This window comes from Cebidichthys violaceus, unplaced genomic scaffold, assembly GCF_023349555.1.
Source record: "Cebidichthys violaceus isolate CVI_PGR_0920_01 unplaced genomic scaffold, fCebVio1.0.p SCAF_2, whole genome shotgun sequence".
Taxonomy (NCBI): Eukaryota; Metazoa; Chordata; class Actinopteri; order Perciformes; family Stichaeidae; genus Cebidichthys; species Cebidichthys violaceus.
Window position 1 is genome coordinate 18,962,891 of NW_027176372.1, and position 24,620 is coordinate 18,987,510.

General features: G+C 42.3%; 2 protein-coding genes across 4 annotated transcripts; one reads left to right on the top strand and one right to left on the bottom strand.

Annotated features, from left to right (window-relative positions):
- The first annotated feature begins 1,226 nt into the window (after positions 1 to 1,226).
- lnx2b (ligand of numb-protein X 2b) lies at positions 1,227 to 17,449 on the top strand. Of its 3 annotated transcripts, XM_068715004.1 has the most exons (11): positions 1,227 to 1,475; positions 5,920 to 6,017; positions 7,422 to 8,010; positions 9,162 to 9,355; positions 10,539 to 10,738; positions 12,239 to 12,670; positions 13,552 to 13,695; positions 14,619 to 14,793; positions 15,489 to 15,732; positions 15,822 to 15,980; positions 16,075 to 17,449. In XM_068715004.1, exons 3-11 carry the CDS (start codon positions 7,604 to 7,606, stop codon positions 16,208 to 16,210), a joined length of 2,091 nt encoding a protein of 696 aa, XP_068571105.1. In that variant the 5' UTR covers positions 1,227 to 1,475; positions 5,920 to 6,017; positions 7,422 to 7,603; the 3' UTR covers positions 16,211 to 17,449. The 3 variants fall into 3 exon arrangements, with proteins under 3 accessions (XP_068571105.1, XP_068571104.1, XP_068571106.1); XM_068715003.1 differs by lacking the exon at positions 5,920 to 6,017; XM_068715005.1 differs by lacking the exons at positions 1,227 to 1,475; positions 5,920 to 6,017 and adding an exon at positions 6,406 to 6,490.
- A 1,534-nt stretch (positions 17,450 to 18,983) lies between these two features.
- On the bottom strand, positions 18,984 to 24,620 carry chic1 (cysteine-rich hydrophobic domain 1). Its single transcript, XM_068715006.1, has 6 exons — positions 24,475 to 24,620; positions 23,132 to 23,186; positions 21,983 to 22,138; positions 21,541 to 21,597; positions 20,951 to 21,010; positions 18,984 to 20,358 (listed from the first exon to the last, which is right to left on the bottom strand). Exons 1-6 carry the CDS (start codon positions 24,618 to 24,620, stop codon positions 20,308 to 20,310), a joined length of 525 nt encoding a protein of 174 aa, XP_068571107.1. The 3' UTR covers positions 18,984 to 20,307.

Genomic DNA, 24,620 nt, shown 5'->3' on the forward strand with positions numbered 1-24,620 from the left:
TATACAGTTAGATGAACACATGTCAAATTGTTTCAGAATAATCACAGCTAAAGAGCTACTTTGTTTTTTTTCCGCTTATGTGTCTTCCATTTACATAATATATGATTATTCACTCTGTATGACAGCAAAATCAGCGTTGGAAGACAACCACTTGAAACAATGTATGTTAATATATAAAATGTGTGTAAAAAGTATTGTCACAGACGACTCTCCAGTATCTCACTCTTGTCATTTTCTATTTCCAAAGCTCTTGTTTTATTGTGTCTCAGCTGAATAACTCCACAGTTTAGTCTAGCAAGAAATATTGTATTTTTTACTCCTCTACATTTATTTGACAGTATTGTGTTGCTATTTTTCAAATTAAGATTTTTACATAAAAAACAAAGTTTGTAAAATATTCAGAATCAGCTTTATTGGCCATGTATGTGTACACATACAAGGAATTTGACACCGGTCTGGAGTTGCTCTGTGTTACACAAAGAATAATTTACAGGAAGATAGAAATTGAACAGTATAATTGTAATCAGCACCTCAGTCATTTAAGCAGTGGTGGAAAGTAACTAAGTACATTTACTTAAGTACAAGTTTGAGGTACTTGTACTTCACTCAAGTTTTTCATTTTACTTTAAACTTCTACTCCACGGAAATATTGTACATTTTACTCCACTACATTTCATAGCTTTAGTTACTTTGCACATTTAAATTAATATAAATTAACTTAATTGGAAATTATAGGTTAAAATACCCAGTAAATTAAATTAATATACCAGCTGCAACATAAATGTGACGTACACATCAATGCACCATTATAATCCCATACTTTTGACATAAGTAGCCTACATTTAGCTGATCATACAAACTGTTAAGTTACAGTAACATTTTGATTGCAGAACTTTTATACTGTGGTATTTCAGGATGTGAATACTTCTACCACTGAAGACATTGTATAATGAGTTTGGGCTAAGCAGAATAAAACATGCAACAGAATTTGGGTAAAGTACTTTTTTTTAATGTACAATTCTGCATGCAAGATTATATTGGTTATGTATTACTTTGGAGACAGGCGAGTCATCTATGTTATAAGTGACTGAGAACCCCATTTTGGATAGATTCAGTAACAGCAGTACTGCGTGTTCACCTGCATGGACTTCTTCCTGTGCTGCTGAACGGCGTTTTTTTTTTTTTTTTTTTTTGGCTTCCAAGTATGTTTGCTCGAAACTGGGAAAGTCGCCCAGTCCTCTCCGGTAGGTTGAACTACACCTGGGGGACATCAGGCGGGGAGAACTCAACCACAGCAATGCGGTAAAAAGAAAAAAAGAAAGAAAGAAGAAGTCATAAATCCTCGTCGGTTGAAGAAGCTGTCCATTGTTTTTAATAGTGTTTGTTTTATATTCAGTGAGTTCACAGTGCTCTTTGTTCAAGCTAGCGATACGTGAACGTTAGCTAGCTGCTTCCGGAAAACAACCTTCACACAGGTAAGGAGAGTTTCGGTCTCCACTTGAGCCAATTCTGTCCCGTTTATATGTAACCAGACCAACACGGCTGCTTTAACATTTTAATATGCGTTTAATGGTTGAATACAGATGTATTGAGAGGCACACATTCACTCATTTAAAGTGAGTTATTGTGCTCAAGGTGTGTAGCAGTTAGCGCTGTCTCAGCAGGTTACGAGCTGAAGGTGAAGCCATGTTAACGCATGTTTTAACCGTGACACCGTCCAGCTGACCGGATACCCGTGAAGGCTAAGCGTCAGTACCTCTTCTGTCATCTCGATCCGTCACATCGTGCTCGAGTGATTAGGACCAAACCAGCAGTCGTGAGCTGACAAGAGAGGGGGGGGGGCAGTGAGTTATTTATGGTCCCAGTGACAACACACATCCAGGCAAAGTGATTACAAATGTCCTTGTTGCTGTTATTGAGTGGCTTCTCCCCCACTCCCCATGTACTGAAGGGTATCTCTGCAGAGTACCTGGACATACTACATTTAAATGGTTACAGTCAGTGGTGAGGAGTAAAGTACATTTACACAAGTGTACTTTGAGCATTTCTATTTAAGGTTACTTCATACATATCAGCAGGAAACATAGGCTTTACATTACATTTGTGAGAATGCTGTAGTTACTGATGAAATGTTTTAAATACTAAACATGATCAGTTTAATATAAATCTGTATTGATCACGTGATGGGGATATGAATAGTAAAAGGTATACAAACTGAGTAATTGAAGACGGCAACAGTGGTATGATGTGACTAATAACAGTAAAAATCGTTTACTGTTTACCAGCGCACAGACTATTGTTAGGTAATGATACTCAGGGTATATAAATAGGGAAATGTACAGCAATATAACAGAATAGCAATATTGTATATGAATCAGATGCATTCTTTTAGCTTATACTAAAAGCATGAGTTACATTTTTCCACCTTGACCAGTTTTAATGTTACGATGCTGCTTATATGTTAGTCAAGGAGACAGTCTGCATACCCAGTTTTTACTTTAGTATTGGGGTCGCTTAAAAATAGACAAATGTTAAAATTGGCCACATCTATTGAGATTATGTGCAGCTACTTCAAAGATCAGTCTTCAAACACAAGGTTTTGTACTTGAGTTGTTTGACAAGTGTAATCTGTACTATTTTAGTCAAGTCACTATCTTTAGCCTTTATTTTGAAAGTCTGTCCTCGGGGAGATTCTGAACTCAGAATTCAATGGCTGCTTGCAACAGTACTTGTGACATTTAATTTTAAATAACTACTGTCTCACAAGCAACATGGGAATTTAAAGCACATTCATGCACGTGTATGTGAGGTCCAAGCCGGCTGGACAAAAGAGGAGAGAACACACACACACATGTTGTAACTAAAGTTTATTTTAAACAGAGGGGAATTTGTGTAAAGAAACTAAATGTTATTACAGAGTGGAAGCCAGAGGGAGAGAGACTGACTGCCACCAGTTTGTGAAGTCCTCAGTCTCTTTAAAACTTCTTACCTTCAGGTTATCCACCCTCAGATATCTGAAACCTTGGTATCGGAGGAAGCATCTTTGAGATGAAGAGGGGGACAATCATAGTTATAGCGGGACCATAGTGGGTGTCAAGGCCAGCCACACAACACTACCAAAGAGGCAGGCAACTTAACCTTACCATGAACCAAACCTGATGCAAACCAAATCTAAAACCATCTGACATACTGCCAACTATACAAACCCCACCTTGTCTTCAGGTAGTTACTGATAGGTGGGCTCCTATTCACTGGAAACCAGTGGGTCCAGAATGTCCCTGCAGTGCAGTTTCCCCCAGAAAGCCACAGACATGAACAAGAGCACAGCTGTACTCACTTTTACTGCCACTTTAAGAGATCAAGTCAACAAACTAAATGGGGGAGAACTTCAGGAACCAAAAAGACACAAAATGCACAATTGAGTAACATTTTAACAAAGAGACAAGAGTGGAATATTGCTCTGCCTCGTAAGAAACCAAGACTCATGCTGATGATACGCCCAACATTTGTATTTTAAAGTAGGCACAGTCTGCAATTTTAAGCCCACATCTCTACATACAAGTTACCAAACCCCCCATAGTCACAGGAAGGTAGCACCACCACAAACCACACCAGTCCAAATGACCACACAGCCTGGACTCCATCTTACCAAAGTGGTTCATTTGATCCCAAACGAGCCTCCAATTTGTCAAAACCCAGCTCAAGGCTGGACAAAGGAGGGGATACCACACATGAGTTGTAACTAAAAAGACGTGTCGTTTACATAACTAGAAGGGGAATTAGTGTGGCGATAAACTAGATGTAACAAAACACGCCAGGTGCAGAGAATGATTGACCGACTGCCACCAGCTTTTATAGTCTTGCAGCCAAACCAGGTGAGCTGAAGCTCCCTGATGACCCGACTCCTCCCACCAGGCTCCTGCAGGGAGCGGCCTGCTCAGAGAGGGTCATCACAGTGTCATACAATGTGGAGATGAATACGTTTTTTGTGGTCTGGAAAATACAGATCCAAACCAGCTTTGTTTGCGTAAAAAAAAAAAAAAAAAAAATCAATCATCAGCTGAATAATAACACTCATTACGGTTACCTTCTTCCCGTCATGCTGAATACGAAGGTAACATCCATGGCTGATGATAAGTTAATACCATGGGTGGTGTTTGTTTTGGTATGTGAATATAAGCTTAACCTCCGCGTGTGACGTGTGGGCAAGACACTCGTACCAAACCACGCGAGAGTCTGCAGCGAGGCTGACAATGGAAGTGGAAAACACTTTGGAGAATAAAGGTTTTGATGTCACTCAGAGGATTTGTGTTGTTGAGGATTCCCTGCATACAGAAATACAATGCAAATATTGTTCTTTGTAAAGCAGCATACTTTGCATGTTGTTTCTATGCCAGTTACATAATGTTCGAATAGCCCTCTAAATGGATAAATAGATGGTATTTTAATTACTTATTAGAGAAAATATCCATGTAACTTTAATGTAATGTTTAATTGATGCCATAAAGGTTTAACCTTAGACGTGCTGGAGCTCTTTACTTGATTGTGTAATACTCAAACACTGACGATTAACTCTCATTCACCTCTGGGTAGCAATTTGATTCATTTTATGTTTTCTGTATTTATTGACGGTATGTCGGTAGTACCAGACGTTGGTGTAAGACAGAGGTAGACGAGACACGCCTCCTGTCTCATGGTCTCATGGAGAAATTATTTCACCTGCGTTCGCTGAGGGTGTGGCAGGCCGCACATGTGACTCACCCATATCGACCATCAAAGCGAGTGATTTTGGCTCGGCTTCGAGGCTCTCGTAATCCTCTGGGAGACTGGAGGACGCTGTAGGGTCACGGACATTTCCCGCGAAAGCTTAAGACTGTCACATGATTACAAGGCATTTTGAGGCGTTAAGGCTGGTCGTATTGAGCAGCTCTGGTTTTCTCTAAACCTGTAAAAACATATTTCTACTGCCTATTGTAAAGCTGTCTTGTGTTGGTTTCACACACATGAACTTTAACAATAATCTAAAATGTTTCTTTAAGTGTGGGATTCCTGTGAAATAATGTTCTCGCTCTAGTGTAGGATTAGGATTAAACTTGGTACTTGTACTTGTGATGTTGAGGTAGATTAATGGTGATATAGAGAGAGACTTTCTCAGGGAAACTCAAGACTAGAGGATTTTTCTTGACACAGTAGATGACTGATGGCGGAAAAATGTCCCATGAGGATGTCCTCAGATTGCCTTTTTTCTCTGACTAACAGTTCAAAACCCAAAGATATTCAGTTTAGAGCTGCAACACTTACTTTCCATCGCTCTATTAATCGTTTGACTTTGGAAATTTAAAAAAACAGTCAAACAATGCCCATCACAATCTACCCAGACCAAGGTGCCCGACCAACAGTCCAAAACCTAAAAATATTCACTTGATATAAAACAGAGAAGCGGAGCAACGCTTGCATTTAAAAGGCCGTCAATGATAAATCAACCAATCGATTCACTGACTAATCAATCAATCGACTCATCCGAGTCTCCATTTCACGAGGAGGATCTGAAGAAAGACGAGCGCCGTTTATTGACGTCATGCCGTATCCTTGAGAAACACGGAGATATTTACTGCTGTGTCAGTGTGGAAGTGGTGGACGGTGATAGATAGCCTCAGAGGCGGCCATCTTCAGACTCGGTAAGCACGAGGGTACCGGTCATCTCCAGGGTCGCCGTATGTCTTCCTGTGAAGATGACCTCGCCTCTAATGAAGACATGCTTCATCCTCAGTGGGACCCGTCGGGTGCACTCCCAGCTCATCACTTTATCACAGAGCAAATAACACACCTTGGGTATACATTCTTGCACCACATCATTTGATTTCCAAATAAATGGAACACAGCCTGGTTTCCACTGAGCTTCCCCTCTCTGTGCTACAGGATCCATGACCCCCTATCCATTACAGGACGAGGTATCACTTGTACAAAGTGAAGACAAAGAGAGAAAGAAGGCCTGTGTGACCTCAGCCAGTGTGCACGTATGTTGAAAGGCGTGCACACACACACACACACACACACACACATTTTTCCAGAGGGTGTTGTGTGTTTGCATGCAATCAGTCGTCCAGCTACTGAGAGCACTTTACCTGTAGTAGTGCAACATCAGCAGTCTGAGCGCAACCCCCCCCCCCCCTCAACACACACCCAAACATTCCCATGTACACACACACACACACACACACATCCACACACTTTCCTTTCACTCTGCCTAGTTACACCAATCCCCCACTGCATTACTTACACCAGTGCAGTCAGAGCTCGTACGCATCCACGCTCATGCACACAAATATGCGTCCGCACACACACACACACACACAGACATTATTCTGACGGTGTGCTGCTGGAGAGGCAGGGCTCTGGTTTCATTCAGGCTTCAGGCAGCTGTGAGGTTAGAGTCTCGTGTTTGCGTGCGGTGGCTACGAGGTGCTTGACAACAAAGATATCAGCTCGGGTGAGTCGCTCCAAGGCAATATCATTCAAGATAAAGCTGTCTTTTTGTGACTGAAATTTTGGACTGGGGTCACATAGAGAGAGGAAACTAGTGAATTGTAGAGGCTTTGTTTTTCTTTATTTTTTGTATGTGGTAATGTGCAAGAGAATATCTTTCTGTTCTGGTGTTTGTTCATTTTTGTGCCACTTGACCGCATGAAGTCTTTTGAAAATGATGCCTGTGAAAGTGTCCAGCACAACACTCCTGAGATGCATTAGAGGCACAAATAACCCGTCGTACGAAAGCTACTAATGGCAACTAAATGGCACTTTTTTGCTTCTAACCATAGTGAGCAGTTAATAAATCCATACACACGCTGTTTTAATGGCTGCAATTCATCTTACAAGATAGATTTGATGAGATCTTGCGTAATGTATTTGGTGTAATTTATGATATGTCAATTTATTTGATATATTTGTTCATAAGTGTGGCCAAAAGTTTCTCCAAAGAATGTGATCCTAATCAGCTTTCTCCTTATGAGAGAATTAAAGGAGATTAGGAGCCGCACAAAGGGATGGAGACTACTGCCGATTGAGAGCAAGGGGTCATTAGTGATGGGGGTTGCATTTCTGCCCAGTTCATTCAAAATTCTTACTCTGCTGTAGTGCCGTGCCTTTGTTCCTTCACATTAGCAGGGGTTTGACTTTAGTCCGTTTTTTTCCTCTTGCCTCGTTTCACAGAGTTTAGCCCTCTCAGTGTGCAGCACGCTGACTTTTAGCTGAGATGAGAATTCCTTTTGTCCCTCAGGAAACTAGCTGAGAGGAAGCAGCTGCAGCTTGCTGCCATATTGCTGCTGCTCTGTGGATTTGTCATTTCCTGTGGAGCTGGCCAGTATGAGGAGGAACAGTCCAACTTCTACATTACACCAATCTGTGTTTCTCTCTCTCAACAGAAAATCAAAATGAAGACGTGAAGATAACGTTGTTGACTCTGGGATCATCGTTTCATTTTCGTTTTTAATGGATTTTTAGCTCTGGACATGCAGACATAGATGTATGACCAGACACGGTTTTAAGGATATAAGAGGGCGCTGATCATTTCCAGAGAAGTTTGGACTGATCTTCTCTTCAGCCAATGGCTACAACGGAAACCAAAGTCGCAGGCAGCGTTTGCACCGCGGGTCTGTCGTGGGCGCGGGTGTGTAAGGAGTGTGGCCAGCAGCACGAGGGCTTGGACTGCCACCTGTATGAGTACCAGGATGAGGTGGACGATGAACTGGTTTGCCACATCTGCCTGCAGCCCCTCCTCAGACCTATGGACACCCCTTGTGGCCACACGTACTGCTTTCATTGTCTGAACAACTTCTTGAAAGAGCAGGACTTCTGCCCCGTGGACCGCCTGCGGCTGCAGTTGCATCAATGCCGTCCCTCCAGCCTGCTGGTCAGGAACCTGCTGGACAAGCTGACTGTGATGTGTCCCCACTCCGCGGAGTGTCAGCAGCAGATGCAGCGCTGTGAGCTGCAGCCTCACCTGCACAACAGGTAAGACTCTGGATGGGATGCCGACAGGTCATGACAGCAGGTTTAGTGGATATTGGTAAACCTTTACACGGCTGAAATGATCGGTCACGACGATGTGTATTATTTTAGACGGGAATGCAAAGTAATATATCACCGGTCATGTGGTCATTAAGGGAATAGTTTGACATATTTTGGGGAGTACACTTTCTTTCCCACAGGTACATGAGAAGATTGATATCACCATCATATCTGTCGGTTCGATATGAAGCTACAGCCAGCTAGCTTAGCTCAGCATAAGGACTGAAAGCATGGGGAGATGTCTGCCTACCTCCACCTCTTAAGTTCACAAATTCACACATTTATGTTTAATCCATATAAAATTGAAGTGTAAAACTAAAAGAATTTAACTTATTCTCATCTCACTCAGCACAAAAGATGACTAGTGTATTTCCCAAATTGTCAAACTACTCCTTAAAGTGTGTTAAACTTCTGATACCCCCATATACATATACTGCATGCACACGTCCCCACTTTAAGGTAAACATAAGATCTAACGTTTCAGTCATGACAAAATAATTCGTACTACTTCTCAACAATGTAAAATAACTGTCCTCCTCTTCTTCATGTGTTTGCCTCTTCTTGAAGCCGTGTTCCTGGTAGCTCAGTCCCTCTATTGACACAGAAACTGCCAATTATTGAGCTCAAGGGGATGTGCGGGTCAGTCGACTTGTTTTTCACATGGCCGGTGTGGTGCTTATCATCCCGGTGGCCAGCCATGACGCAGTCAGTTGTGGGTGGCAGATAGTCCTGCTGCAGCCTCACTGAGCAAACAATGAGGAGGCAAAGTTCAGGCATGAAGAACAAGCAGCAGTCCCAGCACTCTGACTGACTTAATCAGACTGAACGTGTCTCACCCAGACACACTGCAATGCAGTAAAACTGTCCACTCATCTGCATTGTGCTTCTCTTCTGAATCCTGGGCATAAATCCTCTCTTCTTGTCTCCTCTTTGCCCTCTCGAAACACTTTTAAACCTCCATTTTTTTTATGTTCATGCATCTCTGGCACATTTAAGAACACCCCCCCTTCTAATTTCATCATAAAGATTGTGTGTTTAAAATCATCATTGTCATTCTCTTTACCAGTTTCCTCCATGTTCCTATCTTTCCTCAGATGTCCTGTTTTTAGAAGACTGAGGGAGGAAGCGGAGAAGAGGAAGAGGCCCTCGTGGAACGAGCTAAAGGGGCGTAAGGGTGACGGGGAGTCTTCTGGTGATGCTAAACATTCAACAACACAGTCCCGAAATCCCACCAGAGATCAGCCGGAGCCCGGGCTGATTAACCCTGCCTATGAAGAAAGTGAGGAAGGTATGGAGTCATTTTATGGTACTTACAGACACCACTGTATCAGCCACTCTCTGTTTTCAGCACAGGAACAGGAACTTTTCTGTTTTCTTTGTACCCACGTACACGCAAACATGCCCATTGAAACCCTCACTTCTATGCAAATGATTTGCGATAGGAGGTCGGTAAACTCTTTGACACTGAATAATGTTTATAGAAGTTTCTAGGTTGAACGGAAATAGTGATCGCAGAAAACCTAAATCATTGTGCCCTTCGCCTTTTAGTGTGGGTGGATGTCGAGACACACAGACAGGAATTAGTGATGTTTTTAGCCTCGAGGTTTTGATTCTGAGTCTGTCACAGGTGAATCATCAGCCAGGTTGTAGGATCACGTATTAGCTCACAGATGTGGTAACCAGTTGGTCTCATCTCCTTTTAAAGCATCCTGCAAGCCAGAACCGGGGGCCAAAATTCCCATCACACATAATTGCCAGGCAACTGGTAAACAGTGTCAGCAGAGAAGTTTCCTTTATGTCATCATAATCTCTATTTTAATCAGATTACCGCTGTATGCCGTTAAAATTTGAAAGGAAAGTACAATGATCTTTTAAATTGTGCCATGAAGCTTTATGTTCATTGAGTGTTGAAATTGTAGGCAGCAGGTTGCTTCATTTAGGTCGTTCTATCTCCTGAATTCATGGCGTCGTTCTGTTTGTGGGACTAAATAGATTGGTAGCACTGCAGAGGAGTTAGCTGTAGCATGTAAAATCTTACTGGTCTGAGTGTTCGTTCAGATCAGCACCCATCAACAATGTGGAGATACTTGGTGCACTTCAGAGCGTTTCAACGATGTCATTGTGATGATTAGAAGTGTTTCACTTTTCACTGTAAAAACAAAGTCCCCTCAAGTTCAGAAACTGGTTATTGGTCGACACAGCATTGTGTAATTTTGTGCATGTCTCTACTGGTAGTTCTACTCCAGAGTTTCTGTATATACATTTGTTTTTGTTTCTTTTGCTTAGTCAAGTGGGACCAGAGAAACACAAGCGGTCAGAAATAATAAGTTGTAAACAAGCCAACAGAAGCCAAATGATCCAAACCACTTTATTTGGTTAGTGAATGTCTGAAATAATCCGTCGTTGCAGGGGAAAGCTGTGTGCTTGTATAAACGGCTATATCTATTCCACTCTGTTCCTCTTCCCTCCAGACAACACCCCCCTGCGGTCCAGTCTGGTGGCCGAGTCCATTGTGGTGGAGCTGTTCAGAGAGGAGCCGGAGGAGGAACTGGGCCTTCGCATCGTGGGGGGGAAAGACACACCGCTGGGAAACATAGTCATCCAGGAGATTGTCCGAGACTCGCTGGCAGCTCGTGATGGCAGACTGGCCCCGGGGGACCATATCTTAGAGGTGAGAGCGACTCAGAAATTCAACGGGGAAAGTCAAGTCTTCATCCTGGCGGCGTAGCGTGACACTGTTCACTTAACAATATTTTAGCATAAACACCTCGTCACTGAATTCTCATGCTATTATAAACACGGTGCTTTGCAGCAGGGCATGGGAGAGTAGATATTCAAGATGAACAAGTTTTAGCTCCATGGTAACAAGGCGTGGTAAATATTCCCGGGCCAACATGTCAGCGTAAGCAGCTCTACCTGGTTGTTGTTGTTGTCACTGATTGACTTAGCACCTTTCTGTTTGAGAGGGTTCAAACATGATGGGGACTTAATCTGATGCTATACCACCAGAGTTATTAAGAGACTAGAGGGGCACTCTTAGAGGGCACACCTCCGCCAACGCCGCTTCCTTAAGTGTCTTCCTTGTTTCCTTGCTACATTTGTCCAGTGTAGTATTCAAGCACCAGGACTGGCCAGGTGTCGATGCCTCGTCAAGGTACTGGTAACCTGATTTGTTCAGGTCCGCTGCTCTGACCAATGCCTAACCTTAACCAGTCGTCTTTGCCTCAACCAGCTTCATAGGGCGGGTAGTGTCAAGAAATCAAGAAATCGAGCACGCTTCCACCAAGTTTTATGACATCGGGTTGTAGTTTTTCCATTTTTATTACCATATCCCAGAGCCCAATGTGACGTGTTGTTTTCTCCGATCCAAATCCACAAATCTTCACTTTTCCAAGTAAGAACCTGGAGTCATCAAATGTTAATCCAACACTTTTGTTTTCCTTCAGAGGAGAATGGAAGTGCAGACTATAAGTGAGGATTTTAATAAGTGGTGGTTTCCTCTTATCTCTTGTCCTCCTTGTGTTTCTACCCTCCGGTTCTCCTAGAATGTGGTACCGCTGTAAACCGAGCTCATAGACTATTTCAGCTTCGGCTCTGGCATTCCTGCTTCAGTGTGTCCTCCAAAATGTTGCTTTTCCTCCAAAGCCAACCAATCCCAAACCTGGAAATGAAAACAAAAACCTGCCATCCAAAATGCTGCCTTCAGGATGTGAAACATTAGCTGCAGTTTTTTTTTTGGCTTGGTGGAAAGCTGGTGGATGTAAAAAGATACAGTGACTCAATCTTACTCTTCCCCTTGAATCGATTTTCACGATTTGTGAGGCATATATCACTGACGGGATTTATTATAAACAGAAAGGGCAAGCTGACGATACCTTGTAACTAGTATCTGCTTTAGTTCTGATTATTCTGATGCAGGAAATACAGTTATAATATAAAAGTCAGACATGTAGGATGGCACAAATTGAAATGGAGCTTTTAAGTTTTAGCATCAAGTCACAGTTCCTCTTTTCGGCCTGATTACAAACAAAATTAGTTAATCTTGCTTCTCTGCTCAACAAAAAAACATCTAAAAACGTTCTCTAGTGGCAGCATCCACTTACAGTGTTCACTGCAATGATTATGCTGCTGCACCACTGACTGCTGTTTCTTCTCTCTGTGGTGTCTCCAGGTGAATGACGTCAGCCTGGCTTCAGTCCCCCACGCCCGAGCCATCTCAGTGCTTCGCCAGCCTTCCCTCCTCCGGCTCACTGTGATGCAGGAGAAAGGTTTTAAGTCGAGGGATCCACGGTCTGAGCATCACGCTTCCTCTTGCATCACTTCCAGTGCCTCCCAGCCCTCTCACAGTCCCCACGTCAACGCTACCTCCAATCACAACCCCGGCACGGTCCTGCAGGTGACGCTAATGAAGAGTCTGCGCACCGAACCGCTCGGCATCAAACTCATCCGCAAATCGGATGAGAGCGGGGTTTTCATCCTGGACCTGCTGTCGGGTGGTTTAGCAGCCAAAGACGGAAAACTGAGGAACAATGACAAGGTGTTGGCCATCAACGGACACGACCTGAGGCACGGTACACCTGAGAGCGCTGCCCAGATCATACAGGTATATACATTAACCACAAGTGACACTCTACAGCAGCAAAGACCATTTTCTAAAGCATGTCTTATGTTTAAAGACTCATTTTGGTATGTTGAAAATGTAGTTATTGCGGTAATGTAGCTGTGAGCATGAATGAACTCATCTGTGTTTGTACATTGATAGTTTCCAGAAACTAATTAACTTTGTTTCTTATTTTAAATCAAACCGAGGCTGAGAAACGAAGAAAACAAACAATATGCAAAGGATAATATGAATTATGTAGTTAAATCATAAAAAGACGATTCGGCTGTTGTAAGTTTTTCCACTGTCATCAAAAAGAGACTTTCAGAACAGTCACTGTTCTGAAAGTCAAGAAGTAAAAAAACAAAAAAAAAAAAAGAAGTTGCAGCATTCATCACACGATGCAAAAGTGATCAATAAGAGCGAACAAGATGCTGACCAATGAATCTTACAAGCAGATGGGCGACTAATTGTACCCATGTAAGATTGTGCTGAGCGTGGCGCATTAGGAAAGGCCTTTGAACAGGATTTATCTCTCAAGAGCATGAGTTTACCAAACAAATATGCCAATTCTAGGATCTTTTGGCCTGATAGTGGCAGTAAAGGGAGATGTCACAGGGTCACCAAATCCACCTAAACAATCCGCTGGGGACCATGAACACCCACAGAAAGCGTCATGGCTTTTTGGATAGTTCTTGTCCAGATATGTTGCTCAAAAGAAGAAGTGAAAGATGGGTCAACATTGCCATAGACTCCGCTGCCATCGGAGTCAAAATAAAGTTGTGTGTACATCTTATCTCAACTTATTATGAACCAAAGGCTGCCAGGAAAGTAGCCATATGTATTTGCTGTGCTATTAATTTCCTTTTTGTGTGTGCTTTTAGGCGAGTGAGGTGCGTGTGAACTTTGTGGTGATGAGACCTGCAGACGCTCAGGAAGAAGGAGGAAGCAGCAGAGAGGGACAACACAGCAGAGCAAACAGGAGGCCTGAGCTGCAGTACTTCAGGCGCCGGTCCACCTACATGAAGGTGACACAGAAAACTTCCTCGCAAACTAATTCTCAAACTACTTTTTAAATAACATATTTCCATCCACACTTATTTTGACCCTTGCCAGCTGTTTGCCACTGGAATTCTAACTTCCTTTTACACCACTGACCACCGGCTTCGCAGTACCTCACAAACGTTACATGTTTCTGTTTACACAGTGTAATTGTGACGACCGCTCCTTTGTCAGTCACACTCACTTGTACCATACACTGTCAGTAAAAAGAATAGCACCCCCCCCCCCCCCCCCACACCCCCTAAGTTAGGGGTGAGAAGCTTTGAGAGCAGACACCTGCATCGGTGAGCGGAGATGAAAGCCCTTCTCCGGGCCTCCCTCTGTCCTGATCAAAAGGCCTGGGGTGCTGCTCACTCTGCTGCTACAGGGCCACTGTCTTGTTGTTTTTTGGTTGTTTCTTTGGGTGGCAGAGGATCAAAGCTGGTAACAGTTAGCTTTCGCCTGCAGAGTCGAGCCTTTTCGTCTTGCTGCGGGGGGGGGTTCCCTGCTGGGGGGAGGAAGAGCCCCCTCCTCCCCCCATGCTTCCCCTCTGATGGTTTACAGACTCCACAGAGAAACAAGGAGGCTGGCTGAAGCTGTCATTTTCCACACATCTTTTCCACTACGAGAGCTTAGTGTTGATCCTCACACGTTACCTTCACCCTTACCTCTCAGCTCCTTCTCAAATGTTTCACATTTGTTTCTACAAGTGGTTTTGTGAGAGGAATCCATTAAGTCACAGGATCGTGGAGAGGCTCGTGTGTGTGTGTGTGTGTGTGTGTGTGTGTGTGTGTTTTGTCAAACAAAATAAGATAAAACTGTACTTCTTGTGGAGAATTTGTGAAACATGGCCTCCCATCATTACGTAAAAACTCCTTTTGTCATATTAATTTGTTCATTGTTCCTAAAGGATCCTCCAGGTGGGTTTTCCAGCCAGGAGAAGACTGTGAGTCTGAAGAAGGAGCCTCGGCTCTCTCTGGGCATCACCATCGCCGGGGGGAGGGACTGTCGCAGCCGTCTGCCCGTTTACATCACGAGTGTGCAGCCTGTCGGCTGTCTTCACCGGGACGGCACCATCAAAAGAGGTACAAAGCAGCATCTGGTGATGTGTGATTTTGACGTTGAAGAAGGAACTCGTACTGAAAGCTTTATACTTCATACAGTTTGTCTTTGTAATGTTATTCATTGTGGAAAGGGCTACATCTAATTATTATTTTCATTATCTGAAGTTTTTTTTTTTTTAAATAATTAGTCCATAAAATGACATAAAATTGTGAAAAATGTCCGCTATATGTTGTATTTTGTGATTAATCTTTTGTATATTTTGATAGAAGATATTCACTTACTGCTCACATTTGAGAACCTGGAATTTTTACTAAAATGACTAAAACTGATTTTCAAAATAGTTGCTGATGAATTTTCCGTCTATCAATTGATCAACTAATTGTTGCAACTCTAATCGTGGCTAAATGTGAATGCACATGAAGGAGTGTAATTCTTCATTGTGTGGGAATATTTGAATAAATACACTGAACTCAGTAACATGTGCTCGCCTTAGAGTACGTCCACATTAAGCCGTTTCAATTTGTAAATGCATCCTTTTGTCTCCGTTTCCTCCCTCCGTCAAGACTAACACGTTTTTTTCCTCCCAAAACGTTTTTTCCTAATCGGTTTTACACGAAAAATGGCATTTTGAAACTTTGAACGCTTGATTTTGACGTATACTTTGTTTTTACGACAGAGATCCTCTTAAATGAAATGTTCATGTGTGTTTCCTCAGGCGACGTTCTGCTGAGCATCAACGGTGTCGATCTGACCCAGTTGACCTACAACGAGGCCGTTTCTGTGCTGAAGACTCAGACAGCTCAGTCCCAGGTGGCGCTCCGTGTCATCCAGACCCTCTCAGAGGACTCGGAGCAGGACGCCGAGGCTGCCAACAAGGACGAACTGGACGCTGTGGACGACCCACGAGACGACGCCCTCAACTGGACACCCCTGTGGACTCGCTGGCTGGGATTACCAAGGTAGAGCCTGAATTCTGTTCCTCCACTTGAAGTGCATTCAGTTCAATGGGATGTGAAAGACTCTGACTGTGCCTTTTGGTTCGTCTCAGCCCCATGCACTGGTGCCGGGACATCGTCCTGCAGAAGACCAACAACGAGAGCTGGGGCTTCAGTATCGTCGGCGGCTACGAGGAGAGCCACGGCCAGCAGCCTTTCTTCATCAAAACCATTGTGCCTGGTACACCTGCTCACTTCGACGGACGCCTCAAGTAAGTGAAGCCCAGTTGGACTCCCACACCACACGTAATCAGCCCGAGCATCCTTTCATCCCGCTCAACATTAACGCTCTGTGGTTCCTTCCAGCTGCGGCGATGAGATCGTGGCGGTGAATGGAGCCACAACGGTGGGAATGAACAACTCCTCTCTCATCCCCATGCTGAAGCTGCAGAAGAATAAAGTCACACTGACTGTGGTGTCCTGGCCCGGGAGTCTAGCGTAGCAAAACACACCCGCACATTCTCTCTCTTCTCTCTCCGTCGCCCTTGTTAATTGTTCACAGCGCACACAGATCCTCGCCCTGTTCAGCTGCATTCTTCACCGGGCATCTCAGTGTCGCCTCCATCTGTAACTCAACGTTCGGGCGCATTGATGTTCCTTCTGTGTAATACAGATGTTTGCTAAAGAACCATCCTCTGTACAATAGAAATGACTCTCCCAAGCTCCTTCTAAGCAGACTGTTTGTTTCAGTGTCCTCTCCCACTCAAAGGGCAGATGTTTGCACAAAATGGGATTAATCAGGGTGCAAAAATGATGACAATCAGTGAATTATATTCTACGGACAAACTGGAAGAATGGTTGTTTTACTACTTCAGTAGTACTTCATGTATTTCCTTGCTTTCCTGTTAAATAACGCCTTCATTGGAGTGATTCACATAAACAGCATCTGAAGATGAAATGTAGTGCTTACGATATATTTAGACAGTTGAGATGAAGAAATATATATATATATATATATATATATAACAAAAATGGTTGCTGATGTATAGACTCATGCCAAAGACAGAAAGATCATCCTGTCCTGTAGCTTTTATACCACTAGTGTGATTTTAATCAACTTAATTTACACTTTTAAAACGTGCATCAGAATGATGAAGCGATGACGGAAATTCAGTTAAACTGAGTCAAAGTGACATTAAGGGTAAAAGCAACAGCTGCAGATACAAAAAGAGACTTTGGTTTAACAGGGAGGAAACCTGCAGAGAGCATTTAATCACAATTGTATCGGTTGGAAACAGCATTGGGCCGCATTTATTTTCTGTTAGCCGTTGATATTAGCGAATTCTGCAACAGGAAATAAACTTTTATATTGTTGTTTAAAACTGTGAGCTGGTCTATAGAAGCATTATATAATACTGAATGACTTTGATAAGCGTGTGCCTTGTAGATATTGAAGGACAAACCAGAATGTATACTTGCCTTAAATTTCCACTGAACCAAAATGTGTTTCCCTTAATTATTCCCTCAAACAGCTTTGTTCAGATAGATTTGTGTTACCTCGTTCTTTTTTGTGTCAACACGTTCCCAGTGGCCTTTCTTGTGCATCAATTGAGACAAGACTTATTGAATAATTCAGAATTTGTTTTTCGAGATTGGCAGTGGAATACAGTGTATACAGTTGGTAATGTGTGTATAAACCCATCCACTGTTTTATTATGTTCAATAAAAGCATAACAAATCATGCTGTTCTTCTGTTTATTGTGGCATATAAGTTAAATATTTCAGATAAAATCCTTAAGTATCTGTAAAATGGAAAAGAAACGTTCATGTTGGATATAAATGTTACTGGACTTCACAAGCTGCTGTTGGTTCCAGTCTCATAATGGGCCGGGAGATCAGAGGGGTTTTGTAGCTACGCCATGTTCCCTGGTAAAATACATATTCATATAGTGAACTACAGGACGAGTCAGAAATGTCTAATAAACTGTACAGTTTGGTCATGGCTCAGTCTGACACCTAGTGGACAGAAACTGTATAGAACACAGACGTGACCCAGGTTTTTACTGAGTTTAGTCTCAATATGAAATGTTTTTGTCACATTCTTTTGCTCAGCAGTCATGATATGTACATTAAAAATTTAAAATGGCCAAACTTGCACACCATCTGGGTACAACGAAACTTTTGTGGATTAAATAAGACAATGGTGGTTCAGAACGGCTACAACGCTTTTAAAACCTCTCCTGAGCTAACAAACACACACACACACACACACACACACACACACACACACACACACACACACACACACACACACACACACACATTCTACAAATGCAAAACACATGAAAGTCAGACACTCTGCTTAGTGTCACATGCAGCATGAATTGCCAGTAGTGGAAGAAGTACTCAGATCCTCTACCAAAGTAAAAGTCCTGCATTTAAGTTCTACTTCAGTAAAAGTACATATGTATTATCTAAATGAACTCAAAATGCACAAAGCAAAACAATAATTATCATTGCAGGACAAGTTACAACTTTATCCTTCCTACTGGTGGCCTCACATGAATCATAAGGAACTACTAACTTTAGATACTTTTAGTGTCGTAAAAAGTACAATATATCTGAGGAGGAGTAGAAGTAAAGTACCATAAATTGTAAAAGCAGAGGCAAGTGACTTTGTGTACAGTAGTCTCTCAAAAAGTAACTATAATCATTTTTAGATGTTCTTTAGATGAAATCCTGAATTAATTCAAACAAACTGCTTGGCTGAATCTTATTATACATTGTACTACATTAATAATTCTACTAAATGAACTAAAACTAGTGGTGGGGGCTTAAAACTATTGAAGCACTGGTGCAGTAAAAGGTTACTGAAAACTAATCAGGGACAGACTGTGAATGTGAAAACAAAGGACCATAAAACCAGCCAGACTGAAGCCCGGCGCTTCAGTATTCGGGGGTTGTGCAGAGATAAAGTAGAGACTCGGTCCAGTATTCTCTGACCACTGATCCATAACGTTAGAAAGTAGCAGCAAGTTATCGTAACGGCATTCCTCACTTTTACAAACGTGTCGGCTAATTGCAGACCGTCTTGTTAAAGTTAACGATTCCACACCTTGTTAAACATGACAAATAGACACATTTCTGTGGCGGAGGCAGCAGGCTTCGGTCGATAATGATCTGTTTTTACTAAGACGACACATCATTCGTCGAGTGTGACACTAAATAACAAAAATGGTTTCAAATGGAGAAAAAAAAAAAAGAAGCAAAGAAAATTCAAAATCAACTTTTTTTATTTTCTGTCTCCGTAAAGATTAGTTCACCATGACGAACATTTACAAGAATTGCAACAGGGACAATACTGGGAGGAGGATTCAACGTCTCCTTTGTACAAGAGAACATTATTTCAGCTTCTCTGTGGTTCACCAACTATTCCAGAGGCACTCTAATGCAACGCAGCGATCTCTTGACTAACATTCAGGAAAATAATACTAACACTGGACAGAAAGACTGAAACAAAACGACCATCTGCTCGACACGTCACGTTTCGTAGACGCTTGTGCTTCCACACACATCAGGGAAGGAAAAGTACAAAACTATAAAATGCAAAGTTGGGATAAAATGATTTTTTTTTTTTTTTGTAAGTAGATAGTAGAAGAGCAGAGTTTAAATCATTATCTTCCAACAGCACATCAGAGATGCAACCATTAGTGTTTAATGGATGACGACCGATTGAATATCATCTTTATTGGCAACACCACACGGTGACATTATCGTCCGACTTTCTACTGGGCTCAAGGGCAACAACTGGTCCGAACTCTGGCATCGTGTACATTGTAACTATATGGCTTACAAGGTAAACAGGTCCATATAAACTAGAAAGGTACATAGACATCTTTCATTAATCAAAACTATGGTACAGCAATATATTGGCAACAAAAAAAATCTAAAGAGCTACGTAACTTTATGTAAACAATGGTAAACCACTGTACAGCTTATCCTAACATGGTATTTACAGGTCAAGTTCTTTTACTAGCTAGCTCCCATGTACAGAGGGTCAAATGTAAAGAAATAACAGTTAGATGACGGACTGTACGTTAGGCAATTTCAACCGTCCCATCTACTTGCAAAGAACCGGATTCAAAGAGAGTAAACCCAACAAGCTGCTTTTAAATCTACAGACTTGTTGAATTACCCGGAGCCTTCCTCCTCCTACATTTAGAGTTATTTCTAAAAAAAACAACTAAAAAAAACATACATAAGGCAAAGGTATTAAGGAAGGTGGAGGCATCACATTCTTTGCAAGGGATTACTGTTATGGGATAAGTCGATGGTTCTTTGGGGTAAATGCACTTTTCGAGAGTTTCACTTATTTGTCACAAAAAAAAAAACACATCCGAGTGCAACAAAGGGGACATGTCTAGTTCTGTCGGGAAAATGTGCAAAATCTGCTCTAAAGCAAAGTGACAGTGTTGCAAATTCTAATGTACAAGGTACTGGGAGATGTACGGGGTGCAGACCCTTATTCCAACATACTGTATATACAAGGCACTAAGGATAAGATTCAAGGGCCACACATCCAGTCCTTTGACCGCCTCCTCAGTCCGGTCGGAATATAGGATATTTCGGTAAGAAATCTATAAGAATCACCTAAAGAGAGAGAAAAATACAAAACAAATGATCATTTAAAACGACTGCAAGATGTTTAAACCTAATGGTAATGTTTTATTGTATGAGTGCTGTCCTTTCCAGTGATGTTACATATATAGAACCATGCAATTCAGTATTAACAACACAGACAGAGGAGACAGAATTCTGATAAAGCAACCCTGTCTCCTAGAACTAATGTTTATGTCCAGCTCATGTGCAACAGGGCTTACGGTTTTGAAGGAAATGTAATGAAGACCGTGTCTGCATGAGTCATTTTTTAGGCAAAAAAGCCACACGTGTGCCGGTTCTAGCTTCCCAAATACGAGCATTTGTTGCTTGTCTTTGCAATAAGTATATGATAGTAAACTTAATATATTGTGTTTTGGACTGTTGGTCATACAAGACATTTAAAGCCACTACTTTGGGCTTTGGGAAATTATAATGGAGACTCTTTACGATTTTATAACACGATTGATCGATTAGTCGAGAAAATAACCTGCAGATAAATCGCTAATGAATACAATCAAAACGTTTATAGAGTTGTGCAATAATCCAATAATTCATAGTGTTTTTGTTGGGACGGTCTACTTACATATTCCATCATATTACTGCTTTCACATTTTCTTTTACTGAGTTTCCAGTGCAGCCCCAGCTGAAAGAAGAAAAGACACAGACACAATGAATGAACATCTCTCTCACTCTCAAACAGACACAAAGACACAAAGACACACACACACACACACACACACACACACACACACACACACACACACACACACACACACACACACACACACAAAAGGAAAATCTGTCTGAAATCTCCCCTTCAGTGTCGGGGGAATTTAGGAGCAGGGCTGTCTGGTCTTGCCGGGGTCAAATTGTGGCCAGACACCCTGAAGAGCTTCCTTTATTCCTTTGCACAGCTACTAGCTGTAATTTGTTGCTGAGAGACAAAACAAAATTAACACAGCATTTTACTGCCGACCTCACGGTCCTCTCAGACCTCGAGCACCAGATCTGACTCAGCTTTAAAGGGTTAAAGGAACTTGTGTGGCAGGTTTGCGTTTAAAAGAAAGATTAATTGTCATTATCCATCATGATGATACTCCACTTGCACTGCACAGTGGCACAGACTAATAGGCACTTTCACACAGGTGCTAATCTGCAATTTGTCATCCTTACCTTGTGGTATAATCTGTTATTTTCCCACTCTAACAATTTATGAATAGACCGTCTTGTCTGTTGGAATAGAAAACAAATGGATGTACGTTAATGCAACAGTCATCACTCAAATGAACACTTTAACAGGTAACAGTAAACAGCCACAGTGTTAGGATTTATGGACTGAACTCCCAATTTACCAGCTAGTAATTTCCACTTTGTTGCCATCAAGTCTGAGTGGTAATACCACCTTCAAATGACACACCCTTGAGCTGGGCAGCAGAGGAGCCCTGCAACGTAATGCGTCATTTCTACACAGAGCCACTAATTGAACACGAGTTGTTATTACCCTCTACACTTAGACCAATGCGGCTGAATTGCTACAACAGCCCCTGAGTAATCAGCGCTGATGTAAGGGAGAGTTAAACTGTCCAACGTGGGTCACAGGAGGTGTGGAACTTACTCTCTTGTTGAGGCAGATAACAGGCCATAGACTGCAGCCTACTGTACAACAGCAGCACAGGCAGCCGCAAAGAAGCCACTTCACATTCACCGGCACGTTCTTCTTCAGACAAGCGTTCACCCTGCTGATGCTGGTTTTGAATTCCTCCGGTGCTACCTAGAAGAAAAGAGAGACGGGATGGATGTGCGTATACCAACATAAACAGCTCCTATGCGGTGGAGGGAATTATCACAAAATTGAAGCAATAACTAAATTACTAAACACGAGAGGGGGAGAGACAACTCAAGTGTTTGTAGGTGGTGCTGACATGAAATATTCCTAATTGCTCACAATTGTGCACAAAGATCAAAGAGCTTCAGAGAAACCAACAGGTAGATAATTGCAGATGTTGTCCAGAGATGAGATCTCTAAATAGCATGTCTGTGATTTGCTAACCAAGCTCCAGACTGTTCAAGGCAAAGAGGGACTCAAAGGAGAGATAAGCTCAGAGCCTGTGGCAGCGGCGGCCATACAACTTGAATGGATGCTCATTCCTCGCCGAGTCTGTACGCCATAAAACAGGGGTCGTAATCTTTTATGACAGGATGCAAAGGTCTCTTTGCAAACAGCCAAAGACCTCAGAATAAAGCCCAGCAGGGCCTGATCTGCACCCTTCAATCATCATAATTGTGACCTCATCCATCACATGTCACCCTGGGTCACAATACTGAAGGTACTCTTTATTGCCCCACACTTCCCTCGGCCTGCTCTTACCCCTGCAGCCTTTTTGTGTTTCTGCGTCCGACCCAGGAAGCTTTCCTTTCTTGTCTACAGCAGAGTCTTCATTTCATTATTTTATCACCGGGAGCTGGACTCTCAAAAACACTGGGGTCCCCGCCAACTGTGCCCCATAGACGGCTTACTCATTTACAGAGCTGGACAGCAGCACATTCAGCCTCTTTTCTATACACCGCGGTGCGTCGCTTGAAATGCAGCTCCGGCAGATCAAAACCACTCCGAGAGGTTTGAATGGGGTGCTTTGGGGAAGTAGGGGCTATTAAAGGTCCCAAAAGAACAACAGGTTCACTGTGGCTTTAATTGCTTAATTCTTCCCACTTGGAATTGAACAGAAAGCAGCTTGCAAGAATGAAGTGCAAAAAGCGACTGTACCTTTCCCGTGAGAACAGAGGGAAATTCTGTGTCAAATCTGTTGCTCAGTCCAAACCTGGAAAAAGACAAATCAAATGTGAGCATTGATGAGGTAATACAAGTCAAAATAAGTGCAACATGTGCTATTATTATGAACATGTTAGAACACATATAATCCAAAACCAGAGTAGAAGTATGTTGTGTGATTGAGTGATAATGAGACATGGCAAACTATACAGTTCTTCAAAGTTTAGTTCAGTGGACATTACATTACACACATCTAAAGGACAATAATGACTTTTCTTCTTCTTTAAGAGAGTCTTAACATGCAGGAGTCCAGATGAGTACGCTTCATAATCCCAACAAACCAATACAATAGATTGATATCAGTAAAATCACTTCAAGTCGCACGTCCCAAAAATATAAATAACAATTAACGACTAGGATAAGCTAACAGCTCCAACCTTCCCATGAGCCATCGAGGCTCTATTTGACAGCAGCGGACAGTTAAACCTGCAGACTTGACTCACGTGGGTTTTGTGCGATTGCTCCAAGTAATTAAAGTGGACAATATTGCTGTTACTTGTACTTAGCTTTACCAGCAAATTGCTCATGTCTGCATGTCTTTCCTGGAAAGGTCACAGCTCTATAGTAACAATACGGAAGTGAAAAGTAAAACAGATATTATTGAGTTTAAAAACTGACATCCTCATTATTCTTTTGTCTAGTTAGAATCCAGATGAAGGTCTCAGCATCAGCTAGTCAGGTTAACGTCATGGTGGAGGTGAGGGAGGATATGACGATGATGACAGTGATTTTCATCTTTTGCATTTTAAAAAATAAATCAAACTCACCTCACTGCTATGCCTACATGACGTGTTTAAAGCTCAAACGTTAGTTTCCCTGATAAAGTACAATGAAAATGAAGCCACGGAGCTAAACAAATATGAAACTCGCAGTAGAAACGCTTCAGACAATAATTAAACCGGTGACATTGTGTTGACTTGCTAGATAACGTTAACTTTTAAATGTCTGGTGTTGGTGTATTAGTCTAAACGTTACAGCCACAGTCTTCTAGCTAACAAAACATCACATGTAAACTTGCCTAACCCCTAAATATCGCTTGCTAGTCTACCACGTTCATGTTTGCCATGTGGATAAAGAACTGTTATCGTTACTTTATGTCGTATTAATGTTGGGTTGTATACGTTCATGATCAAATCAATGGTCCCCTTTGACAGAACGTGTGGCTAAGTGTTAGTTGTTGTGTTTAGCGTTAGCTAGCATGCTAGCATCAGCTAACCAGGCTAAAGGATGAAGACAACAAAGCGACAGACAGGAGCGACAGACAGGGCCGTGCTTACACGGTGATGTGCCCGGCACCTCGCATCACCACGGGCTCCGGACAGTATCTGGGCAGGTGCTCCTCACTCACTACGTGCTCATCCTCTTCGTCTTCCAACTCATAAATGGTATCAAAGTCCGCCATGTTGGGTAGTAAGACGCTCAT

Coding starts and splice junctions, on each gene's coding strand:
- lnx2b (XM_068715004.1), top strand. CDS start 7,604: ATGGCTACAACGGAAACCAAAGTCGCAGGCAGCGTTTGCACCGCGGGT. Junction 12,671..13,551: donor GCGCTGCCCAGATCATACAG/GTATATACATTA, acceptor GTGTGCTTTTAG/GCGAGTGAGGTGCGTGTGAA. Junction 15,733..15,821: donor CGCTGGCTGGGATTACCAAG/GTAGAGCCTGAA, acceptor GGTTCGTCTCAG/CCCCATGCACTGGTGCCGGG.
- chic1 (XM_068715006.1), bottom strand. CDS start 24,620: ATGAGCGTCTTACTACCCAACATGGCGGACTTTGATACCATTTATGAG. Junction 22,139..23,131: donor CCTCTGTTCTCACGGGAAAG/GTACAGTCGCTT, acceptor CTTTTCTTCTAG/GTAGCACCGGAGGAATTCAA. Junction 21,598..21,982: donor TTATCTGCCTCAACAAGAGA/GTAAGTTCCACA, acceptor CTATTCCAACAG/ACAAGACGGTCTATTCATAA.